This window comes from Amyelois transitella, chromosome 16, assembly GCF_032362555.1.
Source record: "Amyelois transitella isolate CPQ chromosome 16, ilAmyTran1.1, whole genome shotgun sequence".
In the NCBI taxonomy this organism is placed as follows: Eukaryota; Metazoa; Arthropoda; class Insecta; order Lepidoptera; family Pyralidae; genus Amyelois; species Amyelois transitella.
The window spans coordinates 3,941,346-3,955,073 of record NC_083519.1 but is presented as its reverse complement, the minus strand read 5'-3'; the positions used below and the strand labels follow the sequence as shown (position 1 = coordinate 3,955,073).

Below are 13,728 nucleotides of genomic sequence, written 5' to 3'. Positions count from 1 at the left end.
ACCTAGGGACTGATGATATATAACTTAATTTATGTATTATAATGAATTTTATTAAAAAAGCTTTTTAAACAAAACTAATATAATGTTATGAAATATCCAATCTTGTAAACAACCAAAGTTTTTCATTTTTTATTCTAAATTGTATGTGCTATCAAAACAGCCAAGGACAATTATCTATTGAAAAATAAATTCATAAAATCGAATCCCAAACCTATTACAGGCGATCTACCCTTTATCTTTCATATAGTTTAAACAAAAAGGTCATGAATTCTCGTTCGAGTATTCCCTAATAGCATTGATGTGATCATAAATTCATATAATTTGAAAAATCGAAAAAGGCCCTCTTCATTTTAGATATCAACTACGTTAACACGAGGCGTCCCTTCATTTTATGTGATCTCAATGAAGAAATAGTTAAGAACCTATGAATGTAAGATTAAGTAACGGGTGGATTTCAAAAACGTGCAATTTTTTATCATTATAAGATAACCCATAGGTATCTATAGAAAAATTACTACAGTACATACACATAGGTTCAAATAAAAGATACTCAAGAACACCAAGACACTAACAATTTAATTCAATTACCATTATTTTATTTTTTAACATGTGAAAATACTTAACACTCAAGCTTTACTCTAAGCCGACTCCGATAAAGTCACAATCATACTGATATTATATGTAAATGGTATGGATGTTTGTTACTCTTTCACGCAAAATCTAGTGAACCGATAACGATGAAATTTGTTATGTAGGTAGCTGAAGACCTAGAATAACATATAGGCTATTATATTTTTATCCCGGAGTTCCCGCGGGATTTATTCCACGCGGATGAAGTCGGCTTGTAGTATGAAAATAAATGAAATTCAATGTCGCAACGTCGCTAGATAGTATGTGGGTAAAACTATAATGATAAATGATATGTAATTTTTTTATTAAGGTAGGTGAGTATCAAATTATCGTGGTCGACATCAAGTTAAGTAATCGATTCTGTCGGAGGATCGCTGATTTTGCAATAGACGGGGCGGATATTCCGCGGCGCCCACTTATTCATAGTTAAGTGTCGGCGCCATTTTTCATTTGAAATTAGGTTTATTTAATGCATGTATGTGATAAAGTATTTTCTAAAAATAAATGTGTGTGAAATTAAGTTCGTAATGAAGTGCATCGTTCATCTAAATAAAACTACAATTTCGCTATGGTATTACTAAGACTTAAAGTATTGTGAACTATCATAATTGACTTGTATTCAAATTTAAAAAAATGAAATTTTAAATTATAACATCAAACCTAGATTACCGATTCTGTTACGGGATAGAATGAAAGATTACATTACATACATTCGGTCTTGATACAGTAAATATTGGTAATTTTGATAAGAAAATAAATATAACTTTTTTAGGATCACTCTTTCAACTAGATGTTTAAAATCAATTTACATATTTATAATTAATTGCAGGGTTGTTTTCTTAAGCAAAAACAAATTCACGATCCACCTTCAAACTAAACCATGTTACAATTTCAAAATAAACTCGCCATATGGAGAATATGGCGAGTTTATTTTACTATGAATCTTAGCTTGAAAAATGCAGCACTTGCAAAGTTTAAGTAAAGTAGGATAATGGTAGGAATTTAATCGTCTGAACAAACATATGGACGTTGAACCTCGCCTTCTGTTATGAAATATGACTTGTAATACTTTAGCGGATCTGGTCCCGCCTACAGATATGTCGAGAGGAATTTCGAAAATTGCCGCTTTCACATTTTGATTTAAACATTCATGGTTACGGTTTTATGACACTGGAGTCATAAATGTACTCATAACAGGAGCTTCTATCTTTTTGATTTATTGCTGGGTGTAATCTTTTCAGAACACTAATCTAACTTTCCGAAGGATTTTGTTGGGTTTGCTTGAAAATGCGGTAAGATTACCGAAATCATCTCCTCCAAAAATGAATGAACCATGAACAATTTACATAAAACTTTAGCGGTTTTACGTTTATAAGGTAAATATACATAACTGAGTGCGGTGGCCGATGTCTTGGTGACCACGGCTCCTTCGGCTTCCTTTCTTTGAGTAAAGAGTACACGAGATAAATTATATTAACGCGCCTTTCTACTTTGGATCCTCTAAACCAAGGTCATTCTTGGTCACAAATGCATCATGCTCTGGCATCGTATAAAATTACTAATGGTTCGAAAGATAACACATATCAGATAGATATTATCCAGGTTTATACGTTCGAATTGTCCTTGCCCGAAACTCAATTCCACGGAAACCACAGTATAGGAATAATAAAAATTACTTTATGATGTCAGCTCGGTAGAATCTCATTGCACTAGGGAAGACGGCTTATACTGTGATAATCTGCGGTGCAATATCAAAAGCGGGGGATGGCGTGTAGGTATTATGCAAATTTCCCCGATAAGCGAACCATTCAGGCCGCCAGCGACGTATAGAATTAAAATATGCAACACTATTATACGGTGACGTGGAGTGCATGCCTTAATCCTTATCATGTCCCATTTGTTGGTCAATGAAAGTTCAGTTTGTAAGGAATGTTGTTTGTTTAGAAGCTTTATTGTGTTCATTCTCAAATTATACTTACTTACCTCTATATAATTATGCTTCGAAACATTTGCATGTTACGTATCTTACATAAAATCACGCCTCTTTCCTAGAGGGCTTAGCAGAGACTAAGTGCATCTTCCTATTTGCCACGATCCCTGCATACTTTTCTCACTTCATTGATATTCATTACTCTGGTCATGCAAGGTTCATGATTGAGGGTTCTCTTGCCCTGGCCTTTCACTAAGACCCGCCTAGTTTGATCGAGGTATGTTCGTCTTGACCTTCCCTTTCCAACTTTCTCATTCATACTCATCTTGTATATTAGCCTGCATCAAAAACGTACAAGTCGAATGGTTGCATCACTAAAGACACAGAAATAACTACTATTACATACATACATACATAAAATCACGCCTCTTTCCCGGAGGGGTAGGCAGAGACTACCTCTTTCCACTAGCCACGATCTCTGCATACTTCCTTCGCTTCATCCACATTCATAACTCTCTTCATACAAGCTCGGCGGTTTCGGGTACTTTTGACCTGACCCTTTACCAGGATGTCCTTAATTTGATCAAGATACGTTCGTCTAGGTCTTCCCACTCCGACCTTTCCCTCCACACTCTCCTTGTATATCTGCTTAGTCAACCTGCTATTCTTCATAATAATATGATGATCATTATTTACTTATGAGATATTTTTGCCGGTTGGAAAAGATTATACTTAATAATATTAGTCAGTATTATTTGACATTGAATTTCGAATTCCAATATGACATTCCCAGGTGGGTGGGTTGCGGGAATTGGGTGGTGGTTGCGGTTTGCTGGACGTCCGTGGAATTATACCTGTAATAAGTAATATGTAGTAATATGTTGCTACACTGAATTTAGGATACAAATTATAGGTAATTTGATCTTTGGTGTTTAGTTTATCTTCTACTCAATAAGTAAATATAAATATGTATAAAAGTAGTCGTTACCCGCAACTCCTCCCGCATTAAACTAAATTCCCTTAGTTCGCGTCCCTATCTGATTAAAGTTTTAGAAAAAAGCCTATGTTTCTCCCGATGATTTCGCTAACTCTAAGAAAAATATCATCAAAGTAGTTCACTAGATTACATTACGTAAATTTTACATACGAAAATGTAATTGAAATACCTACTAGCGAACTGAAGTGAAAAAGATAAATGTTTGAAAAAAAAAAAAAAAAAAAAAAATTGTATTGGAAAGAAACTTCTTTCTCCAATTTATCCGGACTTCGCTATCTTTAGTTACAAGTCTATTGTCGCTCAAATCAAATTTTAAATACATTAAAGAAATTAAAATCTCTTACTATCAACAACAACAATTAAAGTATGATAAAGAAAACTCCCAGTAAACTGAAAGACTGTAATCAGCACTTAAAGAGAATAAACATTTATGTGTGCAATAAAAACTTCCTACGTTATCTCGACTGGAAACTGAAAGGCACGTAAGAGCTTTTACTCTACGCCCGCTCAATATGGCAACTGGATACGCTTTTTATAGCTGGCACTTTTAAGAAGTGTTAGGTTTGGAAAAAGATTATTTCTACATTCCTGAATTTGAAAAGAATATAGTTCTAGGGCTTCTCTACCATGGGGAATTCCAGAAAAAGTAGCTTATGTCACTCCCGAAGGTCTACTCTATGTCTGTGCCATTTCGTGAAAATCAGTCCATTAGTTTTTAAGTTTATTTGTCACAAACAAACAAAAATACTAATATTTTGTCTTAATTATGAGTATGTTCCTTAACAACTAAAAAACTTAAAACTTATCTATACATAAGTAATGTAATTAATCATTGTAACGTACTTATTTAAGAATGAATTTTATTATTTTTCACTGAGTTAAAATAATAAAAAAATGTAAAACGTAAATTGATTATGATTGATTGATTAAGTAGAACTGCTGGGTGCTTTATAAACAGTCCTGAGAATTGAGAAGTACGACCATGACTTGCTTATTATCTGAAATGATACAAATTTCAAATAATTAATAACGGCGCAATACTTTGGATATAATTATCGTTTTTTTTTTCGACGAGATAACCAGTTGCTTCACTTCTCGCGCGGATCGTAAAAGTCAATCAAGGGATAGGTTAATAAACTGGGTTTCTTATTTTAGCAGATGCGCTAGCAACCTCTGAAAGATAATTCTTGGAATCTTTAAAGTAAGGGTGTAATGTATGAACTGAACAGTTCATATGTATGTAGATGTTTCCAGTTAAAATATTTTCAGCCTATTAGACTAAAAACATCGTTCCGTGTGTACATTTAGAAAATATTACTATATCTATAAATCTAATGCATATACTTCCTAAAGAAAATACAATTTTAGCCTCCCACGTAGTACTTTCGGCTGTGTGTTGTTTGTCAGTCATTATTAGTTGTAACGTTACGAAAAAGTTTCAAAGGCAACGTATTGATAAACGTTCACTTACTGTAGTAAAACTGGCGTAGGATATTTTCGTTATTTTGTACCCTGTTAAATGCTGCGGTTTCTGAGATCTAGAACGAATAATGAAATGAAATGATAAAGTTATAATACAAACGAAGAATATAATAAATATAAATTTTGAATAGCACAAAGTTATTGACGAAAGCATTGAAATGTATCGATTTATATTATTCAAATGTTAATTCAATAATTAAATTATGTTATTTTCCACTCCAAATTTGTATGCCTGTTATCAGGCTAAATTCTTTACTCAAATGCTATTATGGACACCTGTATAATGTTATGGTCATACAAATAAACGGTTGTTTGAAAATATTCGACAGGAAAAAGAAATCTTACCGTGATATGATAAATTGTATCATTTTTTTAGATTGTTCATCCATAGAATACCAGCAACACTGAAACGCCGCATCCCCCACTTTTCTGCTCTGAATACAAATAGGTTTATGTGTTTAACTTTTTCCAAGAACAATTCATAGAAAAACCCAATATGTTGTTACCTCAGTCATAATGTTTTCTCCGAAATAGCTCATCATTAGAAGTTGAAGAAGGATGGAGAATAATAGAAAAACACACTGTGGTATTTGCGTCCAAGTGCCCATCTAAAATTTATTGTATTATTATATACAATGCAAATAAATGATATATAGTCCATTTCTAATAGAAGGTACTGATATAAATATTGTTTACATTTATGAATAACAATATGCATTTTAAAATTAATTAATATCTTAATAGCCATGAGAAGAATAAGCAAAATGAAATAACAAATGTTATAACTATGTATCCATACTTAGATATTTTTTATCAAAATACCTACATATCAAGATTGTTTTAAAAAATGAACTAAAAATAATATTTCATTTCGTTACTTTTTTTGCTGTAGAAAAGCGAATAAAAAGTAATTAAAGTAAGTTAGAAGAACTTACCATAATAGTAAATCCTAAGAAGCAAATCTCAAGAGATCCTAACATTACATTAAAAAAATTTGGAACATTAAAAATGTCATCAAGTATTTTTGATAATCTGAAAAGCATCAAATACAAATAAGAAAAAGTTATTTAAACTTTTGATGTGCAACCAAATATAATATATATTTTTAAAAAAAGTTTTAAAATCTATAATGAAAAACGATGTGTGGCACCTCTGAAATTTTATTCCGTAAAGATTGTCGAAGTTAATAGAGAGAAAACTTGGCTTAAAAACTTGGGTCTTTTTATAAGAAAGCTAACTAACTTACCACTATCAAATTCGTGTTTTTTCTAGCCGGTTTCTCTGTCTTACGGTCACGTAAAGGATAAAGAGTGACGTATTTCTAAATATCAACATTAATTATTTCAATATCATACCTGATAATGTGTTGATGCTGTTGTATTACATCCTTAAGAGCCTTTGTACTTCCTCTACCATTAAGTTTACTAATAGTTTCAGCCAGTACCGTGAAATTTATGTAAACAGTAGTGCTTAGAAGGAAGTAGGTTGCGTCAAAGGTAACAAAAAGGAGGACGCAATAAAAACCTGTTAATAAAATAGGAACAGTGTGATAGCTAAAACTAGTCTTTATAGTTAATTTATTTAAATATCTCTAGGTAATCTAAACCGGTGTTCATTTCGGGTCAAGGTTCGTAATTTATATCTGCATACCGATACATACGAACAAACATTCTGACATGACGGCTTTTTTGGCGAAATTGTTGGCTTCTGGCCTATGATCTAAAAGGTCCCAGGATCGATCCCCGACCAGTTCCTGACGGAAACCCTAATTAAATCATTGCGATTCCCTTAAATATTTATTATTACGTTGATCCAAAATTACACCATTGCGCTGAAATTTGATGTACCTACGGATATTATAGTGAAGTCTGTATAAACAAAGGGCGTTTTTTTTTAATTCACGCATTTCTGATAATTATAAGAAGTCTTACAACATCGAAATTCATTTGAAGAATAAAAAAGTAATTACCTGCAATGATGGACAAAAGATATTCAACTAACCATGGCAGCCACCAATCAATTTCAAAAGGCGTTGCCACTGGAAACGGCAAGTCGAATATAACTTCATTCTTTCTCATGTAAATGTAAAGCATCAGAAATGGTGACGAGAAATTATATATGACGATGAGAACTAAATTCAAAATGTTTAACGTCTTGATCATTTTTTTGATGAAGATCATCTCATTACGCACTAACTTCTTCTTTTTTTCATCCATCAAAATTAGGTCATATAATTCTTGCAGGTAATTTGCAAGTTCATTTATTTCTTTCCTTTTAATCAAGAGTGATGAACATTTGACAAGTGTAATGATACAAGTGCATGTGCAAGGTATAACTTGGGTTATTTTAAGAAAATTATCGAACGTCGCGTATTTGATAAAGAATAAAACTTCTTGTGACGCCACGATTGTCAAATTAACGATGAGAATATAAAACCGGTAGTAATTTTGAGGGCACTCGTAGTTGATGCCAGCTATCCACAGTTTGGTTCTAATTTGTTGAAGAAGGTCGCCAAAGTTTGGAATTTCTGAATCCATTTCATGGTCAGTTGGAGAAGGGTTGTTACTGCTGTAGTGCCGTGTATAATACCGAATAATAGTAAAATGATCGCTGTTTTTGAACTTATGTTGAACAGCTCAAAGTACAGTCAGAAAGATACATTTAATAATTTGTAAAGTGAAACAATTTTCGGTGATAAATTATCCTTTTTAAGAACCAAACAATTTATTATAACGAATTTGAGCTCGTCACAAAAATGCGTAACAGTACCATGTAATAATGACTTTTTTCAAATTTATGTTCATTTGTTTGAATACTAATCGATGACCTTACGGTGAGGGAAGTTGCCTGAATGTGACACCATAATCGATTAAATACGGGTTAGGTTCCCCTGCAAGGGTTATGGAGGTCAGACGGGAAACGCTTTGTATAAAAACCTGACTCACCCAATTCAGGATCCATGGCACACCCCGGGCTCGTCTCCAGAGTGGTGCAAAGCCAGGGGGATGAAGAAACGTATGTCAAACAGATCTAAATAAGATAAAAAGAATTCTAATAACCTAAAGATTTCTTGATTTTATTTCCAGCTCGATCCTTTTTTGCCAACGCTTGTCAAATACGCGCTGCACCCAAGTATTGGTCGATAGTATCGACTACAGGTAACGTTGTTACTGTCAACAAAAGTAATCTATTTCGCGGTACATACTATTGACACTTGGCATTGCTTATTTACGTAAGAATATATGAGTTAACGCCATAAAATTAGATCAATATGATGAAAATAAAGATATGGTTTAGGTAACATGGCAAGTTTGATGACTAGATGTTAGTAATTCCCTAGCTCGTAGTGTTAAATCGAATATTATTTATTCCTAATTGAACATGTCTTTATCCCTTGCGGGGTTGACAGAGCCAACAGTCTCGCAAAGACTAAAAGGTACGTTCAGCTGTTTGGATTAATTATATAATTGAGATTCAAATAGCGACAGGTTATTAGCACATCACCTAAAAGAGGTATCGTTTTTTTCAACAGTCATAGAAATAAATGGATTGGTCCTATTTTTAAGTGCCGGGCACTATTCGGTAAAAGGTATTACCACTGTTAAGGTATTAAATAAAATTCGGAGTTCATGGCTATGTTTGCGTTATGTTTGAAAACTTAAGATTTACAGGTTAAAATTATTAAATAGAGTTTAAATATGACAATAAATATCTGCTTTAATATCCAAAATCTGAAATTACATTTAAATGATTATAATAAATGCAATGAGTTGCAATTTGGTCGGAGTTTAATATTGAACAAATTAAATGAATTCTGCCAAATCACTAAATGTCTGCTGAATATACAAATATCAATTGAAAATATTTAATAATTTCGCAGTAATTTCAAGACATGCCTTAATAAATATTTTGGCAAATCTTTTGCATACAAATGATCAAAATGATTCCACAAAGGATAAGCCAATATCTGATAATCCACAACGTTCGGTAGTTGCTTTTTGATAATGTCGACGTCTTTAATAGTTGACACAAAGTCATTGGCTCCCAAGTATAATCCTATGTCAAACGTAACTTTACTCAAGTCATATTCTGGAGGCGTCCTTGATCCGTACTGCCTTATATTTCCGATTCCGTAGTCATATTGAGCAAATGATTTCCTTCTTCCGACTTGGGCATAATGTAACAAATTTTTCTTAGACGTTCCTGCTGGGTAATGCTCTATAATTGTTGTAAATATTTTCGGTCCAAGTTCAAAAGTATCAAAACCTATTAGTTGAGAAATCAGTCCTTCGTAACACAAGCTGTATCCCGTTCCAGGTACTTCACAAATCCAACGAATCAGAGCCCTAATGTTTGAATTGAAACCTACCACCTCTTGGTAGTTTAAATCCTCTAATATGATGTTGAGTTGAGGAGCTGTCTGTATTAAAAATGGTAGGATTCCTCGTGTGTGTTGAAGGTGAGCTATGGGTGCTAATGAGGCCAATACTTTTATTTTACTATTGTACTCTGGTTTGGTCGCACCAAGAACATAAAATATGGTGGTGCCTTCAGAATGAGCCACTGCGCTGAGTTGCGATTGTCCAGTTCTGTCGAGCACGAGATCAATCATTGCTGGTAGGTCCCGAGTGCCCATTTCGTGGAAAGTGTAATTCCAGAATCTGGTATCTTTATTAGGATTGAGAGTGACATGGTGACGAGAATACCTGTTACCGCGGTTGTTCCCAGCCCAAACGTCGTAACCTTTGCGAGCTAAAGTTAGCGCTAAAGAATCTTCTTCCCTGAGGATGAAAGCATCTGCTGTGTCGAGGACTCCGTGCATCAGAAAAACTGGCCGTTTCACCTCACCCGGTATTCGGAAAAGGTGGAGAATATAACCATCTGATGTTGTGACGTTGTATTCTTCACACTTGAAGCCATGCTTATTTGCGATTTCTGCAAAGCTTGGAACTGGCGGAAGCAATTTGCTCAGAACTTTAGATTCGTCAGCTAGTGGCTGTGCATAAGACACAACGTCATTAACTAAAATAAAAGTGAACAGTAATTTTAACTTTAAAAATATCATTTCTCTAATTACAGACTGCTGTGTGATGGGTAATGACATACTTACAATGGTTTAACGTAATATAAGTACGGTGATAAGAATTTCATTGACTTTTGTTTGAACAACTGTTAACTGAAATGTTATCGTACCTTGAAACTAACTAGCAGATGCCCGCGTCTCCGCCCGAAATAAAAATTAAAAGAGACTGCATTGTATTTTTGTCTTTGTTGATATCAAAAAATAAAGTAGAAATTCAATAAAATAAAATTTATGTAAATCAATTTTCAAATGATCGTAACTTTTTACATATAACGGGATATTGTGAAAACGACTCTAATTATAATCTGTAAATCCACCATTGAAAACCGCGTTCAAATCCGTTGAGTTGTTTTGAAGTTATAACGTACGAGACAGACAAAAATTCTAAAAATAGATTTTTTGGTTTCTCCGTATCAGTTTACTGGAAAAATATTCAATGTAAGTACAGGCACTCTACTTTTACCGTCTTTTTAAATGTATCTATTGATTTCTAAATTAATAATTATTCTATTAACAATACGACACGTTTGAATTATTGTTACGAATAGGTAATGCCAGGGCGTAAAAAAAAATTATATTACTATTATTTTGAATGCCATCAGTAAAACGTCAGTAGATTGACAATAGTATACGCATCTAACTATATTTATGTGTTTCTTATCTTTATGTTTGTTTTTAATTTTTTTCTAGTGTGAAAATGGTTTGAAAAGCAAAGTCGCATGCGTGGCTGGAAGAAAATATTAACAAAGCTCTTAAGCTATAGGTACCTAAATTATGTATTTACCCCACAAAAAATATACACGTAAAAACAAAATTTTTGATGTAAAGTGAAACAAATTTAATAATATTTTAAGCATTTGCATTCCAAAGTTTTCAATTAAGCCGCGCCCTAGCAGTAATATAGATTTATATGTCATAGGAGCTAATAATCATATATTATGACATTGGTAGTCTCAGGTGGCTTGCTGGGTCTCGGTATAAGTTATGAGGACATAAAATAGAATTCCGGACATATCGTTCAGCCACACTCGCAACTAGTGACAACCAATGGTTATGGGTTTGGTCATTGATTTCGGTATACGAGACTTTATAGATAACTTGGTTTTACTCAATTTTGAGCTAGCTGCTGACTGGCTAGAATCTTAATTAATGGATTTGACCCATTTTGATCATCATCGTCATTGCTCATCCCCATAAGAAATGACGATGATGATCAAAATGGATGATGATTTATAATTTACTCAAACGCATAAGTTTATAATTTTCTTTTCGACTGCAAAGGAAAGATAATGTTTGTGATCCATTAAGTTATAGGTTTTTTGAAAACTCATCTTTTTAGTACTATTCTTTTGCTCGGGACTTCGATCTCGTAGGTAAGTAGCTCACCAAAATTGTAGAAATAAAAGCAGCCTATGTTATTTCGAAGATTTTGATTATCCCTGTGCCAAATTTCATAAAAATCGGTCAAATACGTAATGTATAAGTGTATTCTTTACAAAAAAAAATTAGTGAATAGTTGATTATACAGTTTTAATATGGATCTTGTCTTGTTCGTCGTTTAGTGTTCAATAAACACAAAACCCAAACTTTTGAAATATAACATTTTTATTTTTACAATAAAAGTTCTATTTTCCTAAATGTCTCCAAAATCATTTTGTTTTATATATACTTTTATTTTCACAAAACAAATCGTTGGAGTCAACGAAATTGCACCGTAGGGAATGGCCACTATTCGCTACAATTCACTAAAACGGCCAATCTGGGCCGATGGGTCTCAGCTGCCCAATGCATACTTTAGGTCAAGGTTGAGTTAACTATTTATCTTAGTTTCTAACGTTTCTTTATCTAATTCTCAAGCGAACGAAGTAAATATTGCATTAGATGTAAATAAATAATAACAAGATGTTATATTTACGTTTTAATTTTATCTTATGTTTCAAGTTTTTAAATCGTATAAAAATTAGTAGTACCTGGGCGACCGAGCAATGCTCGGTGGACGCTTACAAGCAAGTTATCTGTTATTAATGTTCGTTTAGTGTATTGTTATAGATAGATAAAACGTATTCGACATCACTATTCCACCACCACCCATGGCTCTACCAACCTTCCGGTTATACATACGAGCGGAATCATGGGAGGAGTGCGCTGTGCAAAATCAGGAGCTTTTACTCTCTAGCAGCGTACCCTGTCTTGACTCCCTACAAAATCTTAAAAGTGTCTTTTAGTTCTGTGTTATTCACCCCGGAGTGCATCAGTTAGAATTCTACATACATACATACATAAACTCACGCCTCTTTCCCGGAGGGGTAGGCAGAGACTACCTCTTTCCACTTGCCACGATCCCTGCATACTTCCTTTTATATTTGCTTAAAAATTTAAATTTTTAGAATTCTATTTGCTTAAAAATCCGATCTTAATAAAAATGGCCACAATTTACAAAATTTTCTTTTAAAAAGCAATTTGACGCACGACGTAATCTTCAAAATCGCATTCTGAACTCTTTCAATCAGTTAGCAGAAGTTCATAAAAATTCGGAGAATTTTTCAACGGTGCGAAAACTTTGCGAGTTTACGAAGCTATTTCAAATGTCAGTATCACACCCATCTTATACGGTGTGGCATTGTCGGACTGTCAAACCCCCCCTTTCTAAAGGCCGAACCCATTCTCAGGTGGATTCAACGACTTCGATTATCCGTTTACAAAAGTCCTGAGCTCAATTCTCACCAAACTTGTTTAATTAAAGTTTTCGCACTCTTTTTCCTTTTAGGCGGGGAAATAATCCCTTGTTGGGAACAGAAGATGACATGAGTGGCTATTAACACGTGTGTTGTGAATTTAGATCCATGAATTGTTAAGAAAAAGGAGAGAGCGTCAGTGATTAAATGAATAGTTATTAAATGTGACTCAAAAAACTTGTCCGATGTGCTCTAAAGTGCACGGGTTCTAATAATACCATTTATGACCCTTTTTATGTTACGTACATTGGTTTGATTACAAACCGATGCTCTTATGGCGAGGGAAAGTATTGTGCAAAAGTGTGTATAAAAAAGACTTACCTACCCCAGAGCTCCGAGCTATTAAGATGATGATGGAATTGGATGATAGAATAAGAAATTGTTTACTACGACTATGAAACTAATACTGTATCTAGTTGTTTATATTTGAAATTATCAGTATTATCATTCCTGTTGGTGATAGATCCCTCAATTGTTTTTACTAGATACAAAAATCGGTTAAACATAAAACTTATAATTTCATTAAAATTATCCAAGAAATTTAAAATTAATAATTTAATTATTCATTGTAATTTATAACAATCCGCTCTACAGGTTTCAGTGTCCACAGACGTGAGTCCAAGTTTTTGTACTCAGTATTTGCTTTCGGGATTCGAGTTGGAGTTCCAATATGGCGGAAAGTATTCCTGCATCCGCATGTTCTCATGTTAGAACACCCGGCCATAAGTTTTACTGCGATCAGATTGTAAACTTTGCCGGCCGCCTGCTATCAGAAGTTGATATTTTTAAATATTTTTTAAAATTTCATACACTTAGGATGTAGTGTTGTTATGTGTTTTAGTAGGTATGCCAAATTTTACTTTAGGAGTAT

At 33.6% G+C, this 13,728-nt stretch overlaps 2 protein-coding genes across 2 annotated transcripts; both read right to left on the bottom strand.

The window, feature by feature from the left end:
- Positions 1–4,483: 4,483 nt before the first annotated feature.
- On the bottom strand, positions 4,484–7,576 carry LOC106129584 (putative odorant receptor 92a). The gene is made up of 7 exons (XM_013328181.2): positions 7,009–7,576; positions 6,395–6,563; positions 5,975–6,071; positions 5,546–5,647; positions 5,385–5,473; positions 5,029–5,095; positions 4,484–4,555 (listed from the first exon to the last, which is right to left on the bottom strand). Exons 1-7 carry the CDS (start codon positions 7,574–7,576, stop codon positions 4,484–4,486), a joined length of 1,164 nt encoding a protein of 387 aa, XP_013183635.2.
- Positions 7,577–8,904: 1,328 nt separating this feature from the next.
- On the bottom strand, positions 8,905–10,104 carry LOC106129585 (lipase 1). Its single transcript, XM_013328182.2, has one exon. It carries the CDS (start codon positions 10,102–10,104, stop codon positions 8,905–8,907), a length of 1,200 nt encoding a protein of 399 aa, XP_013183636.1.
- Between the last annotated feature and the right edge of the window lie 3,624 nt (positions 10,105–13,728).

Excerpts from the sequence above, each read along its gene's own strand:
- LOC106129584 (XM_013328181.2), bottom strand. The coding sequence starts at position 7,576 with ATGGATTCAGAAATTCCAAACTTTGGCGACCTTCTTCAACAAATTAGA. Across the intron at positions 6,564-7,008 it reads TCTTTTGTCCATCATTGCAG|GTTTTTATTGCGTCCTCCTT; the intron begins GTAATTACTTTT and ends TTTTATTAACAG. Across the intron at positions 5,474-5,545 it reads GAGAAAACATTATGACTGAG|AGCAGAAAAGTGGGGGATGC; the intron begins GTAACAACATAT and ends ATTTGTATTCAG.
- LOC106129585 (XM_013328182.2), bottom strand. The coding sequence starts at position 10,104 with ATGATATTTTTAAAGTTAAAATTACTGTTCACTTTTATTTTAGTTAAT.